General features: G+C 44.9%; 1 protein-coding gene across 2 annotated transcripts in view; it reads left to right on the forward strand.

Annotated features, from left to right (window-relative positions):
• Positions 1 to 24,306, forward strand: part of ANKHD1 (ankyrin repeat and KH domain containing 1) — a 1,109,311-nt gene that overhangs the window by 342,371 nt on the left and 742,634 nt on the right. For both annotated transcript variants that reach the window (XM_085617924.1, XM_085617925.1), the window contains exons 10-14: positions 9,008 to 9,117; positions 11,081 to 11,168; positions 12,732 to 12,859; positions 13,000 to 13,140; positions 13,556 to 13,658. In XM_085617924.1, coding sequence (XP_085474050.1) covers positions 9,008 to 9,117; positions 11,081 to 11,168; positions 12,732 to 12,859; positions 13,000 to 13,140; positions 13,556 to 13,658 — 570 coding nt within the window. The remainder of the gene's footprint in view (positions 1 to 9,007; positions 9,118 to 11,080; positions 11,169 to 12,731; positions 12,860 to 12,999; positions 13,141 to 13,555; positions 13,659 to 24,306) is intronic.

The raw sequence follows: 24,306 nt of genomic DNA on the forward strand, positions 1-24,306 counted from the left end.
CGTAAAAGTCAGTTGCAATAGTACAGTTTAGAAATAGATAGATTTAGGACCCTTCCGGAGTAGCTAGGAAGTCGAGACTGGAAAACTAGACACTAGGATAGTCACTATCCTGATGAGCACCGGAGTACCCAAGTTACCTAGCCCACAGGCTGCGGGTGCATAGGGGTGAAGTTGCGTCTGGTTTCGTCGTCGACTCCTATGGATGCCTGAAGAAAGATGCTGACAGGCAGTCAGTGAAGAGTGTCCGGTGGATCCCAAGGCGGGGATCAAGAAGAGAGGAGACCTGCAAGCAGGTGGCCAGTGACCACGTGGAACCAGGAAGGAACCAGGCGATGTCGTGAAGATTGCAGGTGAAGGTGAAGCTTGTCGCTGCAGCCACGAGGACCAGGAAGCGTCGAGGACGACCAGGACCAGGAGGCGAGCTGTCCCACGAAGGCTCTTGCTGTCGGCGGCGTCGAAGTTGGACTAGGACTCACCAAGCCTTGGCAAGCGGAACCCACGAAGAACGGAGGACTTGCTTCTGGTGCAGACCAGGAAGATCTGGGGTGCTTCTTCTTTGCAGAGAAGCGGGAGCCAGTCTGGAGGAGCCAAACCAGCGCTGAAGATTTCAGGGTGCGTCGTCTCAAAGGCCACTAGCCAGCGGGCAAGCAACCGGACAGACGCGGCAAGCAGGAAAATGCAGAAGGGCCCCACGCAGGACTCGTGGAGTGTGGGGGGCTGATCTTCGGTGCAGATGGTGCTTGGGGGCTGATCTTCGGTGCAGATGGTGCTTGGGGTTGGGGCTTCTCAATCCCCGGTGCACAACTTCGAGGGTGCCTCAGAAGCTGCGCTTGAAGATACTAGCCACTTTTCCCAGGTAGCCGGTCCCACGTCTCTCGTCGCCTCCACGGATCTCAGCACGGCTGTGGATGTGGATCAGGGTTGGAGAAGTCTGGAAGTCAAGGCTCTGGTCGGGCTCTGCAGTCGGTCCCTCGTAGAACTTGGGCAAAGCAAAGGGTAGTCTCTTGATGGTGCCTGTTTGCACAGGGTAGCCACTCCTTGGCCACAAGGGAGATTCTTCAGTCTTCTTCTTTCGTCGAATGTCGAAGGTCCAGAGTTTCTGTTCAAGTTTGCAGGTTCAGGATAATCTAAAGTCTTGAGGCCCAACTCCCACTCTTATACTAATCTGGGGGGCTGGGATACCTGCTAGGTCACGCCTTATGAGTGGGACCTGGGAGGGGGTGGTTACACCCACTTCCCTTTGTCCAGTTTCGTGCTGGGGCTGGAGTGCCCCAGCGCCGGTTTGAACTGGACTATGCAAGGTACACCTTGTGTGCCCCAGGCATGTCTCATTCCTTTCAGCCCACCCTGCCCCAATACACTAAAGGCTGTCTGGGGAGGTGCTAGCACCTCCCCAAGCAGGAAACCTATTGTCCAGGCCTCCCTGGCTGGGATCACTCCCAGCAGCAGGAGGTCAGACTTGTGTCGTGACAGCAGCATCCATTTTGTGATGCTGAGGCTTTGGTCAGAGGCTAACAGTGAAGTATGATTTTAACATGTCTTTCCCTCTAGAAGGGGGGAATAATATCCTCATGTCCAGAAATGGTATGGGGGTATTATTCCAAAGTGTTAGACACCTTACACGACATGTTTCGATAAAGCCAAACCATAGTTACCATAACCGTTTAAGATTATAAGGTACTTTAAGAGTATATGGTAGGCTATATCATAGAACAGCTATAAGGACATGGTTCCGAAAGCTGCAGACAGGCTCAGCTCATGCTAGAGCACCATCTCACATGTTACCAAGCACTCTGCCTCCCGGATTGTTAAGGCCTGCCATAGGAGTGACTGATAGGTACACATGTGTCTATATGTAAGCTAGGTATAGGAATACTCACCTAAGCAAGGGGTGATTACACGACCTTGCCCCAGCTGAGTGATCAGCCAGTTGTGTCAAAATGGAAGGCCAGGCCAGGGGTGGCATAATGCATGCTGCAGCCCCTGGTAGGCCTAGGGTACACCTATGCCCTGGGTACCTAGGGTACACTGTACAGGGGCCAATAAGGTGATCCTATCCAAATGGGTTATGCACCTAAAGTACATAGTATTAATTTAGAGAGAGAACAGCAGGGCTGTGGGTTTGATTAGCAGGCCCACAGCCACATCTAAGTCGAAAACCAGTAAAGCAAAAGCAAAAAGTGGGGGTGAACATAGAAAGCAGACCCTACTCTCCTACAACAGTTTCAGGCCAACCAATACTGAGCAGTCAGGACTTTCATCCAACTATTAGGAATGATGGTGTCATGCATTGCAATAGTGCCTAACGCAAGACTACACATGCGTCCTCTACAGGAATGCTTAGCACATCAGTGGAATCAGTCACAGGGTCAATTAACAGATCTAGTGTTGGTGGACAGCCGCATCCATCTCTCTGCAGTGGTGGAACCCACCAAATTGATCAGAAGGGCGGCCCTTTATCAACCCTGTTCCACAGATCGTGCTAACAGCAGACTCCTCTCTCACATCTTGGGGTGTCCATCTCCACAATTAAACAATTCAGGGTCTCTGGGACAACAAGCACAAAGTTTCCACATCAACTATCTAGAGCTTCTGTGGGGGGCATCTCGGCCTCCGGAGGTGGGCCAGTGGGAGAAGGATCTAGACTGGTCAATGTTCAGAGAAAAAACTGTGTATATAGCCCGTGGCTGCCCTAAGAAGTGGTCACGTGTGTGGGGCATGTGGAATTCATATCGTGGGGATATGTGTCTGCCACCTCTCTCCCCCATGGAGGAGGATCCCCCCTCGCCCTAGACGTTCCATATGACTTGTATTCTTGCACTACTTGATGTACTCTGTCGTCAACATGTGATTCTTTTATTTCTCCTCTGTAATGTGATTGTTATGCTGATTAATAAAAAGTTTTATAAAAAAAAAAACGATCTAGAGCTTCTAGCTATATTTCTAGTGCTGAAAGCTTTTCAGTCTCATCTCATAGGCAAAGTTGTCCTTGTCTGTACGGACAACATGACAGCCATCTACTGTGTACTAAAACAAGGGGGAAATTAATAAACGAATGTGGACTGTGCACTCCTCATTTAACACTATACTCCATAATGAAACAACTAAATTGATCCGTGTGCTGCACCTGACAGTGTGTACCTGTTCACACCAAATATAAATAAAAAAAAAGGCCAGAGGGTCAGAACTGACCCCAGGATGCAGCTGCGCACAACAGTTAATTGAAATGAAAGTAAATCAATCAACTGTTGTGCACATCTGCGTCCTGGGGTCAATTCTGACTCTCTGGCCTTTTTTGATTTAAAACAAGGTCACACTCACACTCGCACTCACTCTCTCTCTCTCTCACACACACTCTCTCTCTCTCTCTCTCTCTCTCTCTCTCTCTCACACACACACTCACTCACTCACTCACTCACTCACTCTCTCTCACACTCACTCACTCTCTCACACTCATCACAAAATTCATCTTCCGGCAGAACATCTTCCAGGAGTCAACAATCAAATTGCTGACCTCCTCAGCAGAAGGAGGCAACAAATACACGAATGGGAACTTCATCCCAAAGTTCTCCTTCCATACTTTCAACAAAGGGGACTCCCACAAATAGATCGGTTCGCCGCAGTGGACAACACAAAATGTCCAAACTTTGCCTCCAGCTTCCCACACCCTCGCTCCAAATGCAATGCCCTATGGATCAATTGGTCAAAGTTATTTGCCTACGCTTTTTCGCCTCTCCCACTCCTTCCATTCTGGTTCGAAAGCTCAGGCAAACATTGCTCACACTGATTTTGGTTAACTCCCACATGGGCCTGTCAACCAAGGTACACCACACTTTTGGAACTCTCAGTAGTTCCGCATCAAAAGCTGTACCTCAATTCCAGCCATCTCAATCAGAACCATGGAGAAATCAGAAATCCAAACCCCAAGAAGCTCAACTTGCTGATTTGAGTCTTGAAGTCATAGAGTTTGGACACTTAAATTTGTAACCAAACCTTATGACTATTCTAAAAGAGGCCAGAAAGCCCACTACCCGAGCTTGTTATGCAGCAAAATTGAAACTATTTGTTATCTATTGTAATAACAACATTAATCTCTGTCCAAAACATTGTTTACCTTCTGCACCTGCAACAAACTATTTTAGCTTGCACATCTATTCGATCTCTCCTTGCAGCATTAGCTGTATATTTGCAAAAGAGACAGCATTTATCTTTGTTCAATGTCCCTGTGATTAAAGTCTTTATGGAAGGCTTAAAAAGAGTAATACCACCCAGAATACCTCTGGCACCGGTATGGAATCTCAACATTGTACTTACAAGACTGATAGGTCCACCCTTTGACCCATTTCACAATTGTCCTTTACAGTTCCTTTCGTGGAAGGTTGCCTTCCTCATTGCAGTAACTTCATTAAGGAGAGTTGATGAGCTTCAGGCATTAACCTTAGATGAACCCTTTCAGCTTCATAAAGATAGGGTAAAACTTCTTGAGCTTTAACAAAGTTGCAACTTTGTTGCCTTCAATCCCCTATGGACATACCTGTTACACATGGGGTTCTGTCACTGAGACAGCTTTCTGCCCTCCTGGGGAAACATGCTAACACCCATGAAAAGATACAATAGGGACTTTCTCTGGAAGGTTTCACCTCCTTCCTTCAGGAAGCCACACAGGTGTCGCCCCAAAAGGCTAGCTTTAAAGGAGAACGTGCCTTTGAAGGGCAAATGGGTAACACTTGGGACAGGAGCTGCTCCATTGTTCAGGCAGACAGGCTAGCACTAGGGACAGGAGAGAGGAAACCAGTTGGAAAACTGGTTTTCCTGCGGCGTGTAGCCCCTTTGGAAGCCAGACCTCTGGGTTTGTGCTACGGAGCTCCACATGCTTGGAGGGGTGTCCTGCCATATTGAAAGTGGGCAGAATTGTGCATCCACGTATGCCCAGCAACCACGCTTTGCAAGAAGTGGTCATCCGGTGAGAAGCTACCAACCGCATCCTGCCCCGAAGACTTTTTCTGAGTAGACTTACCACGAGCTCAGATATTTTCTCGATTGGACTGGAAGAAGGACTGATGAAGGACTGCCCTGCTGCACCTTGGAACCGGCAAAGAGAGGCAGCACCGTCATGGAGTGCCCCTAGTGGCTATTAAAGGAGAGAGACTGTGCCTGCTGTGTCCTTCTCAAGTAGAAGTTATCTCCAGAGCCCAGCCAAAGCCAAGAAACTCCAAGAGCCTCCTGACTGGCCTTCTGTTTGCAGCACAGGGGCACAACAGCTGAAGAAGCCTGCTGGCGCAAGCTGGTAGGTCAAAGTCTTTAATCCATAGCCAGCCGCAGCCATGCAGCACCAGGATCCAGGACCCGATACACAAAGTTGCACCGGAGTTCGCTGGGTCCAGAAGTGCCGCCGGACCCCCAAAGGATGAGTTATCGACCTACGAAGGATTGACCGGTGAATAAGATTCGGGCGACTGGTAGTCCATTGGTGGCTGGACTTCTGCCGGCACTGAGTGGAGTTTGACGGATGTCTACCCTGTGACCATGATCATCTAACTAACGCCATTCGTGGGCCGAGGAGGTGTCGCAGCAAGACCACAGTCTGCTGCATCTCATCCACAGCTTCCTTCAGCATCCTTAATCACTTGTATCACGACCACTTCTATAGAAAAGTTCTCTTTCCCCCGGAACACTTACTTTAAAAATGTAAATTATTTAAATCGGATTTAATTAAGCAGAAAACTGTCTTAACTATACTTTAACCCTTTTGGTGCGTCGGACGGCCTGGGGCCGTCTTGACGCACCGGTGCTCATGTGCGTCGGACGACCCCTTGCAGTCCGATCACATGGCACAGAGAATCCCCCTTGTTCGAGCACCAGAGGGATTCCCTTTCCCTCCCAACAGCTTTGTGAGCTGGGGAAGAGCTTCCCCCAGCTCCCAAGGCTGTTCCCCTGGTTTCTGTGCAATGATGATCAGCGCGCACGTCGCACTGACGTCATTGCACACAAACCGAAACTGAAATGAGCCGATAACTTACAATGGTACTACTCCCAAGCAGGGATCCACCCACTAGCCACTAGGTAGGGGGTAGCGGCCCCTTGGCCAAGGCCCTTTGCTCCCCCCAGAATAATTTTGGGGAAATTAGTTTTTCTGGCCCCCCTGTGGGTCAGATGGGGGCAATGGCCCCCAATCTACCCCCTGGGGGGGGAGGGGCAGAAAGCCCACTAGATACCAGGGATTTTTATTTTGTGGAATTTAGGGGTGGGAGCTGCCCAAGATGGGCATGACAATCCCTCCACCCCCCTCCCCACAAAATTAGTCTTGCTGCCCAAGGGCCTTTGCTCACAGAATAATTTTGGGGAAATTAGTCTTTCTGCCTCAGATGGGGGCAGTGGCCCTAGATGCCAGGGATTTTATTTTAATTGGATTTAGGGGTGGGGGCTGCCCGAGATGGGCCATTGCCTACACCCCTGCAAAATTCCAGTCTTTCTAGCCCCCCCCCCCCCCCCCCTTGTAAGCAGATGGGGGCAGTAGTTTTGTTTTTAGGGGTAGGGGTTGCCCAAAATCCCCCCCCCCCCCCCCCAAAAAAAATTCGGCATTCTTTCTTACACCCCCTGGGAGTTAAGGTTCCGGGGTTAGACTCAGAGGCCCCCCAGGGTCAGTGATGCACTCTTGTTACAATCTCAGCGTCTGGTGCAGGGGTGCCTTTTGGCGACGGAAAGTCTTAACCGCTCTTGGTAGTGGTAGAGGGGGTCCTCTGTATTGAGGCTGCAGGCGTTGGCTGGGGTCTTGAAGCTGGTCTGGGATCTCCGGATCTTGGGTCACAATCGCCGGGGAGACCTCCTCGTAGTATTTTTCAACTCTAGCTCGGGCTGGGTTCGGCAGGTGCAAAGTGGGCTGGATTTGCGGTCTCCGGCTGCTGCCAGAGGTTGCAGTTGAACAAATCCGGTGTTCACGGGATAAGGAGTCTTTGGAAGTGAAGGCAGGCAGGTCCACCGGAGTTTTTGAGGTTGCTGGCTGCAGGACACACCGGGGTTTCGCAGGAGCAGGTTCGAAGGGAGATAGGCCTGTAGGGCTGGGGCCAAGTCAGTGGGCGTCGTCCTCTTGTTATCTCTGCATGGCTCTTCGGTCCTTCTTATTTTCTTTCTTGTTGTTTCTGGATCTGAGGAAGCAAGGTTCAGGGGGCCCCTAAATACTAGGTTTAGGAGCGTTACAGGTAGGTAGGGGGCAGGGACCAATGGGTCCCCATCCCTGGGGTGGGGTACACCCCCTAATGTGCCACCCTCCCATGGAAGGGGGGCAGGAGCCTGTCTCTGGTTATTTGGTCCCCTTTATCCTCAAGATGGCGGGGACTCTGCATTGTGCTTCACCTCGCCTCCCCCACCTGAGGGGTGGCGTTGCCAGAGGTGGGCACACCTCTCTCCCTCATTTATTTTTCCTGACAGTTCTCTTGCCTAAAGTGGGGGGCAGAATTAGTGGGGACCAGTTGCTGAAAGCAGCAAGCGGTCTGGGGAAGCTCACAAAGGCGGCATGCCTTTTTGAAGCTTCCCCTTCGTGACCCTGCTCATCCTGGGGGAGGAGGCTTGGCACCTCGTCCCAGGATGTGCATTGTTTCAGGCCCCCGAGGGCAGCAGGCTGTCGACCCAGGGGTCCAGAAACATGTCTGCGGATGGCAGCTTAAGCAGCCAGTGGTACAATTTACATGGCCCTACTTGTGGTCAGGGATGCCAATTGGGTTTTAGGCTTCAATGCAATTTTAGGGAAGGAACATAGGCTCTGGGTACCTGATTAGCAGGACTCCAGGGCACACTCAGTCAAAGAACATCAGCAATTCAGCAAAAAGTGGGGGCGTACCGTGCAGAAAGAGGGCACTTTCTCACAACGCACAATGTATAATCTTTATTCCTTTGATTGATGGCTTCATGCATAACCATAGTTCCTCATGGTAGACTACACATTTGAATACTTGGATTGTCTGGAGAATCTAGGAAGTCTGTGGATTTGGAAGACTGATTTACATTTTCTGTGACAGCATTGCATTTGTTCCCATGATGGACAAACTGTCAAAGTGTAGTTTATTTTTATCCTACCCCATTGTGTGAAATAGCTGTGAGCCATAGAATAAGACCTTCCCCTAGGGAGGTGTGCCTACAGTAAGAGTATGGCAATCATTCTACTTTTTATGGATTCAGAGAGAATGCCAACATGTAAGAACACGGACAACTGGTAAGTAAATCTTCACTTCCCAGTTAGCCCCTCAGCATCTGCTCGGACTTGAGTGGGTTTTGGCCAATCTCACCATTCCTCTGTGCTGAGATAGTAGCCATGATTCTTGATCTATAATTGTCTTCATGGATGTTGTATTTTTTCAACGTGTCATCTCATTTATGGCTGTACTACGTAACAATTTTACAACTTTATTTGACCGAAATTGCTTTAGAAATGTACCTTTAAAGTCTCCTCTATGGGAGGAAATATATTTGTGGAAGAACCCCAGTTCACTACATTGCGGTTTTTAAAAATATTATATGGTGTGAATAGTTAACAAGGTCAAAATATTAGCATCTTTTTCACTTGAAACCATTTGTTCATGAATAACTTCTCTTCCAGAGAGATTTAGTTTAATATTGACTGTCCTGATGAATCAATGCCAATTCCCATATTTGTCTTCATTACACTTGTTACGGTATGTAAAGAAGTGTCATCTTTGGGGGTTCAGTATATAATACCTTAAATAAAAAACATGGTCCTAATGATACATGGGCACACTCCTTAAAACACTTCCCTAATACTTTGTCCATCTGCCCAATCCCTAATACTTTGTCCATTTGCCCAATCCAACCCCCTCCCAAATACCCCTGTCAGACATCTCAATTCCCCCCAGCTGTGTACTAAGTCCTTATTCCTACCTCACACGAGTGTGTCCCCTACACCACCTCATGTTTTAATCTCATTTTAATTGTCTGCTTGCTGGATTGATCAACAGTGTTTCTATAATTGAACTTTGCTGTTGGTTTCTAACAGGAGCTAATGTTCACGCTATAACAGCATCCGGAGACACAGCATTGACCTATGCCTGTGAAAATGGACACACTGATGTTGCAGATGTGTTGCTTCAAACTGGGGCAGATTTAGTAAGTTGATTAATATTTCATTGTATGTGTTGAGGGTATACTTTTTTGTCACAATACTTTCAAATTGATAATGTTCATGCAGTTTTGTCATCTACAGAAATACTTGTATGTGTTAGCCGGGATCCACAAAATATTTGTATTCCCATTAATGGGGAGAAATTACATTTGTTATGGGGCAGATCACTGAGATGCATTCTTTTCTTCTTAAATTCATGGTTGTCATAGATGCTGCAGAAGGCAATTTGGCACTATGTACTACTACACTTTTATGGATCCTCTGGTGCAATAGGATCTATATAGGTATTTTGAAGTTTCTGACGCATGCACTGAACACATGACTTTGTTCCAAATGCACTTTCGCAAACCAAATATGCTTCATGTCTAGATCCATTGCATTAGCGGAACACACATGACAAGTGTTAATTGCATGCACTCCCCACACTCCTTGGGGCTGACACAATTTGTACTTTACTAGGAATATGCAAAGGGAAGTGATAGTGATTTTTAGCCAGTTATGATTGCACATTTTGCAAGATATGACTGGTTTCTAGCCCAGTGGTCTCTTGCTAACAGCACCTTGGTTCATGCAGAGGTCATATGAGTTGTCTCACAACAGATGTATCCTTACTAATAATCTTAATATCACCCATAGCTTGTGCTCAGCGAGAGTAACATGAGCTGACACTTAAGTGGGCGCTCAGCTTGTGTGTTGAAAAGACAAAGGTAAAGCACTCTAAATTCTTGCCCCTTTTAGTCTAGTTTTCTGTCTTCCATTGCTGGTGTTTCTTATTATGATCTGGCTTGAGAGTAGCTGTCTTCAGACAATTATGTAAGAGGCGCTGGGCTTTGGCTCCATCCACATGTTGGGAGCCAGGAGTATGTTTTGATTGGGCAGAAGCAGTTTGCTTCCACACAAAAATGCTTGACCTCCACAAAGATGCTATACTTTTTTGTTTTTTTTATTCTGCCACCTGAAGTTGAACTTTCAGGGGCACACATGACATTGTAATGCTATTAAAGTGTCTTGGATAACTAGACAGTTTATGGTGTTTTTCTGCAGCAGTACAGATGAGAGGAGTACAGTCATTAACCTACATGGAGTTTTAGTTCTGTGTTGGCAGTGCAACTGGCAACTTACCTTTTCACCTACACCAATATAACTCTACAGTTCTTTGTTCCGCACAAATACATATCCATTCCCATGCGATCTACTTGTAATGCTTCATGTTACTATGCAACATTCTTTTAAAGCCAGACCTATTGGCATAGACAATGCTTGTTAAAGTCTGGCTTGACAGCATAGCTGTCACCAGACAGTTATGTGAGCATTACTAGAGAGGAACTTTGTCTACTCCCACATGTTGACGCCAAGAGCACGTTTTGGTTGGGCAGAACTTGAGTGCTTCCAAAAACGTGTTTGCCCTCCACACAGCTGTGATTTTGTATATTCATCTACCTGAGGTTAAACTTTCTGGGGCACACACGTGACATCATAATGTTATTAAAGTGTCTTCGATATCTAGATCATTTCTGTTGTTTTTCTTTAGCAGCAGCTCGGAAGAGAGGGGCAGTCACTAACCTAAATGTTTTTTTAGGTTTGGCTTGACAATGCAAATTTCACTTGATATTTTAACCTACACTAATATTTTATAATTCTTTGCTTCTACACAGGTACGTTTTAATTCCCATGTTGTTTACTTGTAATGTTTCACCTTCCCATACAACAGTCTTTTAAGGCCGGAACTATTGACATTGCCTTTGCTTAAACAGTCAAAGTAGTGGGTGCCAATCACCCGAATTTGATAGCTTCATTTATATTTTACTAGCTGTTTACTGAGAAGTCTGCTTTTACAGATTTTTCTTAAAGAAATAGTAGATAATCAAATATAAAATACTAATGTATATTTCCCACCTGAGCTCTTTTCATGAGACTTTCACTATTACACTATTTACATTCAAACAGGAACACGAGTCTGAAGGAGGACGGACACCTTTAATGAAGGCTGCAAGAGCAGGCCATTTGTGCACTGTTCAGTTTCTCATTAGCAAAGGTAATTTGTAAAATTCCTTGCTCTTAGTTACATAATTTGCTTTTGAGGTGTATTTAAAATGTTCGTTTGGACTCCTATATTTTATGTTTAGAAATGCTACATTTTTCTGCATATATACTATTATTCTCATTGCCTGGTGGTTGAATATGAATTGGGTGGTTTATTTTTTACAATAGATACAGAACAGCGATGTGTAGAACCAGTACTGTAAAGTGAAGAGTTTGTAGGGTTTAAGTAGTTAATTGTATGTATGTTGAATGTGATGTGATCAGTGCAGTTTGTCATTCCATGTGTGCATACTGGTTCTCTCTAGAAGGAAGAATCTTCAGACTTAATCAACCTTTGTCTGTTTTATTGGCCCCAATGTATACAGTGGCATGTATCATATCTTTCTGTTACCCATGGTGAACTGTGGGAATCCATACAAGTATTCTCATCATATCTGCTGAGTTGATTGCCATGCTTGTCACCATTCTTTCAATGACATGATAAAACATTTAGTTGTTTGCTGCAGCATTCAAATCTTTGCAACAGATCCTTTTTTTTTCACATCTCAGTCAGTTTTATACTCCTAGGCTTTGTTCTGTGAACAAGGGGGTGACTATCCTGACATGCCCTTTATAGTATAGACAGCTCACTTTATCACCTCGGTCAGCGTTGTTTTTTTATCCTCTTGAATTGCTTCTTCTACCTATCTTTCTGAAGGGCAAGGAATTTCCTTATAGATTCAGAAAATTATCATTAAACTGATAAGTATGTATAGCATTTCTAGAACTATGTTGAGGGGCCTGTACACATTTCTTGAAGGTTTCCTCTTGTTGCTCAAGTACTCAGCAGTCAATTTCACTCTGAAAGAAGATTAGCATTGCAGTAGTCTACTTCAGTCAATGCATAGAGGTGCCACATTCATCTAATTGGAATCAGAAAATGTTGCCTCCATACAAATATCACTATTGGAGCTGTACTATTAGTGCTGTATGGCAGCAACTTCTTGACTGTGATTCAAATACCTTGTCCTATGTAAACATTTGAATTGCCTAAAAGATTTTCAGACTTATTCACACTGGACCCAGGAGCATATCTCCTTCAGTTAATGTTTAGTTCTTTGTATAAGAGAAGCACAAAGACTGTTTATGATAGTGGGATGGGTAAGCGGCCCATACACAACATAAAATTGCACATGGGTAAAGGAACACCGGGAACGTTTTTCCTTTCTGGCTGTTGAGTGGTACAAAGTTGGCTAGCTTTGCTCTTGGTGTCTATTTCATGTTTATCAGGACTCCTCATTGGAAAAAAAACCCATTGCGTGCAGTTTCTACTTTCTACTGTGGCCTATCATAGTAACTTAATTCTAATAATGTAGAGCATCATAATATCCAGTATTCAACCCTTTAATTGGCAGTTTCACTCAAAAGGCCAGTTATTGCATCTTTGTGCAACAGAACTGCCTCATCACATCTTTAAGAAGCAATACATAATTGGCAGGCACTAATTTGATAGTAGATTGGAAATGAAATGACAAACTAAGTTTTGATATTTTATGAAAATATTTTTATTGTCAAGGTGCAAATATGAATAGATCAACTGCGAATAATGATCACACAGTTGTGTCACTGGCATGTGCAGGAGGTCATCTTGCAGTTGTGGAGCTTCTTTTGGCACATGGTGCAGACCCTACCCACAGGCTAAAGGTAATAACCCTCTAAGTTTGTTTCTTTTTTGTTTAGACATGGTTCAAAGAAACTGTGTTTTGTCTTAAATCTTGCTTTGAGGCATGTATGACTATAGGGTGAAATGTTTATAGCGTATTTTTTTTTTTTTTTTGCAACAGGACGGTTCCACAATGCTGATAGAGGCCGCAAAGGGTGGTCACACTAATGTTGTTTCCTATTTGCTGGATTATCCCAATAATATTCTGCCAGTTTCAGCATCAGACTTATCTCAGATCACCCCATCTTCTGATCAATCTCAGGTAGTGATGATGCATGTTTTAATTAACATTAGTGGTTTGTAATATTGCACAAGAAAAGTTGCTAAATAATTTCCAACTTAAATGTTTTCAGAATCTATTTTGAATTACATTTTTTAAATTGACTGTTATTTGCTGGTAAAAAAACTTTATAATGCATTTGTTTTCTTTGAAAATCATATTGATTGCAAACTTTTTCGATATAATTAATGTCTTTTGTGTGTAATGCCTCTTGGAAAATCAAATAATTTGTAGACAAATGGCGCATATCTGTGAAGAACATTGAACCACTTTAGCTTTATTGCCCTTTGTCAATAACCAATTTAAACTTCTAATTAATTTCCTTTGAATTTAAATGCTTTCATAGCATCATGTTTGAATATTTGTTTTTTTTATTTTAAACCTTAATCATTTTTAGGTTCCACGTGTTCCAATGCATGCACTTGCCATGGTTGTTCCCCCACAAGAACCCGACAAAGCTCCACAAGATGAAGCACCTTTATTTTTGGAAGTGGAAAATGGTTAGTATGAAGTGATTAGTGCAGTCATACACATACTTTTATAAGTCCACCAAATTAATGTTCCTTTTATTCAAGCATATGCTGGTGGAACTTTTTACAGTGCATTTTACAATCTAGATTTTTCATGAAATGTTGGGTCATCTCCTTATTAATTTTAAGTCATAAGCCCTTTGATGAAATGTTGAAAAATTGAAAGGCTCCCTCTAATTGTGCCCGATTTCATGTATTAGATAAAGCTAGCTATTAGAGCACACCAGTTTGTAATAGGTGTTTTTAATATTTTATATTTCAAGAAATAATTGCAAATTATTCACACCTTCATAACCAAGACCATAACAGGCATCTTTAATTTTTTTGCGAGTATTGATGAATAAATTGGTTTGAGTATGACTCCTATAGATTCCCAAGCTTTACCTTCTCATGCCATCTGCTTTTTAAAACAAATTGTGTTAGTAGGTTCGAGAAACAAACTGGTACCGGGTCGGGAAAAAGTGGAAAAGAACTCTAGAAACCTCCTTGATCTAAAAATAAGCTACACTATTGTGTTTTTTTAAGATCTAAGTTGAGAACTTGATCAAAGCATCTGAAAATTTGCATAGCTGATAAAGCAATTTTTTCTAACCGTGTTGAAGGACCAGTTGTATTTAAAATTAACTAACTTTTATAGCTTGATCTAGCCCGTTCTCAGGGTAGGAATCGCTGTGTGACTGTACATATCTTTTGTCTCTCACTACAGTAAGCTGTTTGAGATTTTATCACCTGCAGATCCTTTTCGCAAAGTGATTGAGAGGAGCTTTAGCCCATCTCCCTCCCCCATTTCAAGTTATTTAACTGCTGTTTAATTAGTTGACCTATGGGTCTCATTACGATGCACTGGCTTCCTCTGGACCATAAAATTCTTTTTAAAACCCATGGCCTGACTCATAATGCCTACTATGGCCTGGGCCCTGACGGTATTAAAGCAAAATTTCAGCGTTATGTCCCTACTAGGCAACTCCGGTCCTCAAATAAGAATCTTTTAACAGTGCAGAGGTTTAAAAAGGCGAAATGGGGAGGCAGAGCTTTCTCTATTGCTGCCGCTAAGCTGTGAAACTCCCTTACCGAAGATCGCTATGGCCAGGCCTCACACTCTCTTCCGTAGGGTCTTGAAGACCTGGCTTTTTACACAGCCTTCAGTCTGAACGTGCCATTTTATGTCTGCACTCTTGTCCTGCTATAGCACCTAGATGCCCTTGGGCTAAGTTAGCGCTCTATAAGTTTAATATTCATTAATTCATTCATTCACAAAATCATTTGTAAATATGGGAAGTAGCACTACTCATTTATGTACTCTTACATGCCTTTGTAAATCGGCCCCAAAATGGCCAACTGCCTATTAGTAAAAGTGCAATGAGGGCACAGTACTTTCTCTTTGTACTAATTGTATATGGACATTCCCTAAACATTCCTATTGTTTCCCCATTTTTGATGCTTTTGGGTGCCAATTTAAAACGGCATGTTAGAGTATGTAAAAGCATACCACAGGAGTACTACTTTACATACTGCAAAATGCTTTTACTTCTATATAGTTAGGGGAGAAAGTTGCTTTAAACCATCAAATGTAACATTTTAAGTCTTCTACTGGTAAGATTTACTTCATGCCAGCTTTAAAGTATCCATCCAGTGTAAAGGGGAAAGCAAAATCTGTTCTCCTTCACTATCTCTCTATTGATAATCTTAAGCACTGAATTGCCACAACACAAACACTTTACATAATATAAATGTATACATTTCTCTCAGCCATTTTTTACTCCGCAAAGCAGCAAATTTTAATTTTAAAAGTCACTAAATAGTGACAAACTAACTTTTTCAGAAACTTTTTTTTAAAAAGAGAATTGAGAAAAATGTGGCATGTAGCTAGATGATTCCTTTATTACCTGTTCTAGTTCAGGGGTCTACGACCTTTTCTGTAATAATATCTACTTATGTTTATTGAAAATCACTCTGAGGTAATAATATTATTAGTGTTGTAAAAGTGACAACATCCAACAAAATTAAATTAGTGGCCATCCAGTGCATATTTACCAGCAGTGGTCACCTCCATGCATCGGGCATAGTTGCCAGCAGTAATGTAAAAAATGTTTTATCACTATGGAATCTCTCAGTATAGTTAATACATAACAGCCATAGTTGCTCAAGTTAATCATTAAAATAGTAAAAAGTCTCGCAATGTCACATCATTTATCACTCAAATATCCGGTTTAAACTAATATTTTGAAAATTCAACTGTTTTTCTCCAAACATCCGCTTATGAGTACTGAAAATGCACTTTGCAGTTTTTGTTTAAATATATTAATTCATCCAAGCAAAAACTTTGAATTTAGTAGGCTGGGCTGCATACAAGAGAGTCATTAAAGGTATCTGAAGAGCTGCCAATAGCCCACAAGATGGTAAGCCTGTTTTCGTTTTTTTTTTTCTGGTTACTGGTCAGTGGATCCTGGACCAGAGAGCGAACTCATTTTGATTTTGTTTTGTCAACAACTTCCCAAAGCCTCGCTTTAAGGTCTTCACTCAAACTCTTTAGACATCAGGAGAACGTATTTTCAGTTTTGTGACAGACCATATTGGGTGCAGCATGTGTGGCTGTAGATACACATGGCTTTGACTTTTTAAACTTTTTTTTCCTTCAATTAAGACTTTTGAGTCACAAGCTAATAGTAACTTCTCTATTAGTTTGCAATACTCGGGCACCTGGTCCAGTGTTGCATAGTTTATTTTTTTCTCACCATCTGGTTTGGATGTGTACTGCTCGGGCTCCTCGTTTGTTGCCCAACCAAGCTTACCACCGGGCCCACTCGATCTCTTGACCTGACACAAAAACTCACTGCAGCGGATGCTTGATCCTGTTTTTTCTTCTGTACTAAACGTTCATCAAAGAATGAGCTCCTCTTGACTGTTCTCCTCATGTGGCGCTCCGTCTCTCACCTCAAGAACCCCGTCAACGACAGTGCCATTCCAAGTTCACCTTGACCATAGAGAGAGCAGTTCTGAGCCTTTTTGGCCTTGTGCACCAGGAGGTGGGTGGAGTGCCAGGATGTTTTTCTTATCTCGAACCGCCTAGCAGAGTCACTGAATGACTGCATGGACTAATAGAGTATGTGGCGTCTGGCAGATCACGAGTGGCATTGACTTCCAAAGGTGGAACAGGGCATCTTCCAACAATAGAGAGAACCCTGAAAAGATGTTTTTCCAATGCTGAGAACATGTGTTGATCATTTTATGCTTTGCTTTTTCTGCAAGAGTACTAGTTAGCTCATAAATTGCGGCTGGAATGGAACATGGGGCCTCTGTATTCCTTCCCGTTCCTGCCTCCGATTCTGAAAAAGATCATGAACAGCCTAGCCCAAGTCATCGTAATGCCTCCAGATTTGGCCAGAAGACCATGGTACCTGGATCTTCTGGGTCTAAGCATCTTTCCTCTAATCAGCCAGCCACTTCACAAGGACCTGCAGTCTCCGCTTTTACGCACAATGCTTAATCTGAATGTATGCAATCTACATCTCCGAACTTGGAGATTGAGCAGTGGCACTTAGCTTTATTGGTTTGCCTCCTGTAGTTATGGATGTAGTCCTTGTCACCAGGAGCGTTCAACGACCTCCATTTATGCTGAGCACTGGAATAAATTTGTGACCAGCTTTAAGAAGCTGGCTCTCTATAGAGTGTACCAAAATGAGGCACACTGTGCAGTGAGTCCAGGCGACCCTTTCTGCTTTACAGGGGCTAAAAATAATCATTCCAAATGCTCTCTTTTGTGGTAGAAATCCGACACCAATATATAAAACCATAGACTTTTATATGAATTTAGACAGCAAGATTGTCGTAATCCGGTAAGTACTTTGAGACAACTTACAGGACTGTTCTTCTAGACTTAAGGTAAGTAGGGGGCAAGGTCCAAAATGGCACCAACAGGTCAACTCAGTCGGCTTGGGTACATCCGGGTGCAGAGATGGTTTTCGGCGTCAGATGCCCCGTTAAAGCCAATGGGAAACTGTCCTGTTGAAAAGAGGCTGCAATCAGGGACTGGGGGCCCAGTCCATTTGAACGCGGGGGGCTCAGGTCTTGAGGGTCTTGGGCTAGAAGGAGCACAGTCGGTCCACTCAAACTCTCTCTGGGGCAGATCGTGTGCAGTGGTGCTTTTTCTGGCTAGAGACACTCGTGGTGCTCGGTTCCTGCCGAAAGAGGCTTCAGGCGGCGGCTGGGGGACCAGTCTGGACAAACCCAAGGGTGGGCTTAGCTCCTGAGGGTCTCAGGACTACGTTTGCATCGTTGCCTCCTTCGAACTAAGGCTAAGGAGCGCGGGTGCAGGGGTGCTTTGAGGCATTGGGTCGCTGTCGGTCAGAGGATAACTCTGTGTCTTGTTGACCTGTTGAAGGGGGGGGGGGGGACACGGCAGCAGGGCCCATCTCGGGCCGCCTGGTGGATCCTGACGTCCCTCGATGGTAGGTTGTGCTTTGTGCTGTTGCAGTGCGGACTGGATCACCAATAAGCCTTGGTTGCTGCAACAGGTCTTGTACCCAGGGTAGGTGTTGGCTAGGGTGGAATGGGTATGGGGGGGTCCTGCAATCTACAAAGGTGGCAACGAGACAGATGTGACCTCCTGGAGCACGAAGATCTTTCTCCTGTCGCGCTGCTTCTTCGGTGAGCTGCATGGCTAGCAACACTGTGGTCCTGCAGATGATTTGGTGTGGCTGCCGGCATAGGAGAGCAGCTCCCTTACTCCAAGGGAGCTCTTTTCCGGTTGTTGAGGTGCTGGACAGTCCTCCAAGGGTTTGGGGAGGATGTCCAGCTTTTGGTGACATCTTTCCCAGCGATAGGCGCAGTGTAAGTTGCCTGGCAGAGTTTTGCTGCAGTCTTTGGTGCAGATCTTCAGTTCTTGCTCTTTGGTCCTTCTTTCTTCCTCTTTTCTCAGTAGTTTAATCTGATTTCCTGGTGTCAGGGGGCTTCCTAAATACTCAATTTAGGGGAGTGAAGGGTAGTAGCCAATGGGCTACTTACCCCTGGGGTCACTACCCCGTAGATGACCACGCCCTGTGGGGAGTGAGCACCACCCTGTTCCAGAGTTTCTAATTCCACCATGATGGTGTAATCCTTTTTTCGTGTTCACTTCAGGCTGCCCACCCTAGAGGTGTGTCCTGCTTGGTAGTGTATCATGCCTCCCCGCATAGCTAATTTCCCAACTGTCCTTGTGCCAAATGGGCCTCAGGGAAGGGGGTGGCATCCTCCAGGCGTGGGGGAAGCCAGGCTCTCATATCAAAGGTCGGTATGCTCTTTGAAGCTCACTGCCTTGAGATGCTAATTTACTAGCCTTCCTGCCAGAGCAGGCATGGTTTCTCACCTTAGAGCGCATCTCTCACCTCCTGAGGGGGGGGGGGTGTTCAGAAACTCTTGTGTGTGGTGGCAGGCTGGACAGGACCAGTCATCCAGCACACTAGAGGACTAGTAGGGTTCAGGGGTACCTCTATGGTAACCTCTGGGAGCATGTATTAATAAATGCATCACTGGATACAGTGTGGGTTTATTAATACGAGGTGTTTGATACCAAACACCATGTATTTCAGTGAAGCCATTATGTAGCTGGTTAAATAATTTTGACCAGTGCCCAGTACATACCTTAAGATGGCTTCCCTGTTCAGTTGTAATATCTAATAGAACTAGACATCACAGGGACATAACTGCTCATGCAGATATGTCCTCACATAAAATATAATGCACCCTGCCTTAGGGCTCCTTGGCCTGCTGTAGGGGTGACTTACATAGATTAGATGCAGTAACTTTGGCATGACACATAGGAGTGCGCCATGTCATGTTTTCACTTGTGGTTTGCACCTTGTCGCACAACCTGCAATGGCAATCCGTGTGGAATTTGTGTCTGGGTCCCTTAGGGTGGCATAAGATATGCTGCAACACTTAGGGACCATCTTTAGTACCCATGCCGTAGGTACCGGGGGTACCATTTACTAGGGACCTAGAGGGGTGCTAAAGTCTTTAGCCAGTTGTGTTACAATTAGACAACACCTTGTTTTAAGGAAAGCGCACTGGCATGGAGGTCTGGTTTGCAGGCCTCATTGACCTGTCAGAGTTGAAAACAAGCATCCAGTAAAAAGGGGCAAAAAGTGGGGGGGGACAACAAAAACAAACAGTTTCCTACACCATGTGTAGGATTTGCAGGAATGACCCTTGTATGCAAATCTCAGGGTTGTTCTTTTTGTTTGTTTAATCTTGGCTCAGTAAGGACTTACAGTGGGGAATTAAAGGTTATTTGCCAGGCCTTTCTAAGTTTGCCAGACCCGCTATCCTTGTGTAAATCACCTGTTGTGTTGAGATTTATTAAAGGTTTGATACACGTTTCTTCCAAACTCTTTTTTGATGCCTCAGTGGGATCATTTTTGGTCTTGATATTATTCATGTAAAGGCCCTTTAAACCTGTGCATAGCTACGTATTGCATTTCCGAACCTTAAAGGCCATCTTCCTAATTGTGATTGTCAGCTCATCGTGTGAGTGAACTTCCATGGCAACCGCCCAACACCACCTTTATTCATGTTGGTGCTGAGGACTCTGGCGACTTTCTTTACAAAACGTTTTCATATTAGGCAATCCATCCCTTTGCCAACGTTATTTGCTCTCACTAACCCCTCGAAAGAGTCGGAGAGGCTCCATCGGTTGAACCCCAAAAGGGCTTAAAGCTTCTGCATTGATCGTACCAGGGCCTACAGCATGGACAATCAATTTTTTGTCAGGTTCTCTGGAGTGAAGAATAGGAAGACTGGGCAGAAGAGGACTTTGTCGAAGTAGATAGACCTTTGCATTAAAATCTGCTACACACTTGCCAAGAGGCAGCCTTCAGAAGATCTAAAAGTTAATTCCACTAAGGTTAATGCTACTACAACTGTTGGCGCATGGAGTGTTTGTCCTTGAACGTTACCAGGCTACGACGCAGGCGTCTGTGCATGCACTCATGGAGCACTCTTGCCTGGACGCCTGGTTCAGTTGGAAGGACATTTTGCCCGCAAAGCCCTGCAAGCCTTTTTGTGCTGAGTTCACTCCACAGAACCTAAAAAGAATCTCCGGTTAGAAGTATCCATCATAAGAACATAACTTCAGGGATACTACTGTAAAGTGGATACTCTAAGCCAGAGGTCTTCAAACTTTTGTAGGTTGAGCCCCCCCAGCTCAATTTTTTCAGATGTTGGGCCCCCCCACCATCTGACAGAAATTTCTGTAATCTAGTACACTACATAAGCGACCGCCACACGCATATTCCGGGCCTTATCCAGCAAATAATTTACAACACAATAAGAGTGTTTAGTAAAGTGCAGGTTTGTTATTGGGTGTGGTGAAATGACAGAGGCTTATTACACAGCTCAAACACCATTTTCCAAGATAAAATGTGCGCAAATTGTTTTTACTAGGATGCTTTCTTTTACATATGACATAGATTGATAATAACACCACCAACATTAATGTGTCGGGTGTGCCTGTTTTTCACCACAGTGATGGTCAATCTGTGGATAGATTTTTGCTACTGCCATCCTCAGGTTGTGCTCCACATCCCGTCTTGAACGGTACTTAGTCTTTAGTACCGCAAGTGCTGACATAAATAGGACAAGCTGAAAGGCAAGAGAGTTTTGATAAGTTTGTCTCAAAGCTGAATATTCTGCAGACATTTTCAGCCAAAACAGGGACTGTAAGGGAGACAGTGTTGTCAGATTTTTCGAGCACTCCCTAGCTCAGAGCTGGTACACGAGAAAGAAATCTTCTCTAGAAATCATTAACAAACGTTTTAGGCAGCATTATAATGGGATAATTGCCCACCAACCTGTTACGGACCCGAAGACAAAGTTGAAAGTCCACAGAGAGGCCGTTGAACGAACACCTAATTGAGAATTCCTTAGTGGTATGATAAGTTGCTTGACCGAAGCAGTGGGGGTTAAGGACACGCCGGACTTATGTTTAAAGAAAAAGAGAACTAACAATGAATGAATGATGTTGTCTATTTTACTTCAGAGCAATGTTTGACAGACTTTGTGGTGGCAGGGACATGTTTAGGATTTGGGTGCCCTGGGCAAAATCTAATTTGGGGACCCCTGTTCAGTACAGGTTTGAGCTTAAATGATTTACTTTCAGCTCTGCCATACCCTCTTTAGCCAGGCTACTAACGGTGCACAGGCACTATGGTCGAAATTCTAAAAGCGTTTACATCTAATATTCAGAGATAGTGATGTGTCAAAGCAGCAGCCCACTAATTTTACAGAGAATAATATCTGTGATATCCTCCAATTTTTCATATATGAGGACCCGCTTGGATCTAAAATAAACTTTGTTATGGTTGTTGCATGACACAAACACATTTCTCTGCAAATAGTAATAGACTCCTTACATCAATCACATTAAAAAGAAATGAAACAAAACGGTATTTACAAGAATCTGTTTAGGAATTATTCCAGGCCATCAGGGCAAAAACAGAGCTGTCTCTATCAAGGGGCCCCCTGGAAGGCTGGATTGTGAAGTGCATGTAAATGTGTCCTTTTGTAATTTAGGTCGAAAACCTTGATGGGGCATGGCATGCCCATACTCGTGTACAGGGGCGCAACTAGACCTGAGCTTCGGGTGGGGGCTAACACTCCCAGACAGGGCTGGCTCTAGCACTTGTTGCACACAGTGCAACAGTCTCTTTTGGTGCCCCCTTCCACATTTCCTCCTTCATGAATTTCCTCACTACTACTCACCAACTAGCCACCTCATCTCACTATAGCACCTTTCTGGCAAACATTTCATTTTTTTATAGCTCTACTCATGGTTTACTAACACTCAGTTCAGTGATCTGCTTGGTACACGTTCTTTGTAGCAGGCACATTAAACCCCTGCACTGTGTGGGTGGCAGGAGTGCTCATATGAGTGCACGGTGAGCCAAGCGACTGTGAGAGTAGGGTAAGAGGAGTGACTGAAGTGACCATATGAATATGGGTGTGGATGTAAGTGCAGAGTGGGACTAATGAATGTATGGTTAGTGGTGGGCTTATTTGAGTGAGATTACAGATTGAGCAGTGAGGGGGACAAGTGAGTGAAGGAGTAGTGTGCTTGTGTGACTGCAGGGTGAGGTACAGGGTGAACAGCGCAAGTGCATTGTGAATGCAGAGTGATCACTGTGAGTGCAGGGTAAGTGGGTGAATGGTGTGAGTGCATCGGGATCAGTGTGAGCGCATTGTGATCGTTGTGAGTGCAGGGTGAGCTGAAAGTGAAGGGCGAGAATGAGGAGCGAGTTGTCTGAATGCAGGGTGCGTTCCCAGACACTTTAAGTGACTCAGAATGTTATTGACGGCAGCGTAGGGTTTCAAACGTGTTAAACTATTGCTATTATGCCAGTAACCAGGGATCAGGCTGGAGGAAATAAATAATGTGCTGATCTTGCGACAAACTTCCAGTCTTGTGATTAGGGTTCCCAGCTCATTATTTTGATGTCCCAGGTGGTACAAAAATAAAACGTCACCAAAAGCTGTATTGTCAGTACTTGTCTGTGCATACTTTGAACAGCAAATAAAAATAGAAATAACTTTTACTTGTGTTCTAGGGTTTGCCTGAATAATCCATCAATCAATCAGTGACACTTGTAAAGCGCGCTACATACCCGTAGGGTCTCAAGGCGCTGGGGGGGGGGGGAGGGGGGGGTGCCGCTACTGCTCGAACAGCCAGGTCTTCAGCTTCTTCCTGAAGGAGAGGTGGTCTTGGGTCAGGCGCAGGTCGGTAGGGAGGGAGTTCCAGGTCTTGGCGGCCAGGTAGGAGAAGGACCTTCCTCCTGTAGTCGCTCTTCGGATGCGGGGGACGGCGGCGAGGGCGTGGTTGGCTGAACGGAGGTGGCGTTTGGGAGCGTGGAAGTTGACTCGGCTGTTGAGGTAGCTCGGGCCTTGGTCGTGTAGGGCTTTGTGTGCGTGGGTGAGGAGGCGGAAGGTGATTCTTTTGTTGACGGGGAGCCAGTGAAGGTCTCTCAGATGTCCGGAGATGTGGCTGGTTCGTGGGATGTCGAGGATGAGTCTGGCTGAGGCGTTCTGGATCCGCTGGAGTCTCTTCTGGAGCTTGGCGGTGGTACCGGCGTAGAGGGCGTTGCCGTAGTCCAGTCGGCTGGTGACGAGGGCCTGGGTGACGGTCTTCCTGGTCTCGGTGGGGATGACTGTAATAAAAGGAAACAAAGACGGAAAAGTCACATCACAAATTAATACATGCTTCTTTATTTATATAACCATATTTTAGTGTCAAGACAAGCAATTTGGAGGCTGTTTAAACTACACATGGCTGGCTGGCATTTTTGCGCGCCAAGTTTAAAATAAACTTGTCTCCTTTCTGGGAAGAGCTAACCCTCCAGGGGGGAGTTAATTCATAGAGTTGAAGTACTTCGGCCGCAGTGGAAGGCAAGGAGTCTCCTCTGCTACGAACCCGAAGGAACAGGACTGTCTGTTCCTTTGCTTTCCGTTTTAGCAGAGGAGACTTCCTGCCTCTAACTGCAGCTGAAGCATTTCAGCTCCGTGAATTAACCCCCTCTTGTGCCAGTTAACATAACAAAAGCATGGGCAGGTCGTGCCCCATCGATGTCCCCTCCCTCCCTCCCCCTCCAGC

The sequence above is a fragment of the Triturus cristatus genome, chromosome 7, assembly GCF_964204655.1.
Source record: "Triturus cristatus chromosome 7, aTriCri1.1, whole genome shotgun sequence".
Lineage (NCBI taxonomy): Eukaryota > Metazoa > Chordata > Amphibia > Caudata > Salamandridae > Triturus > Triturus cristatus.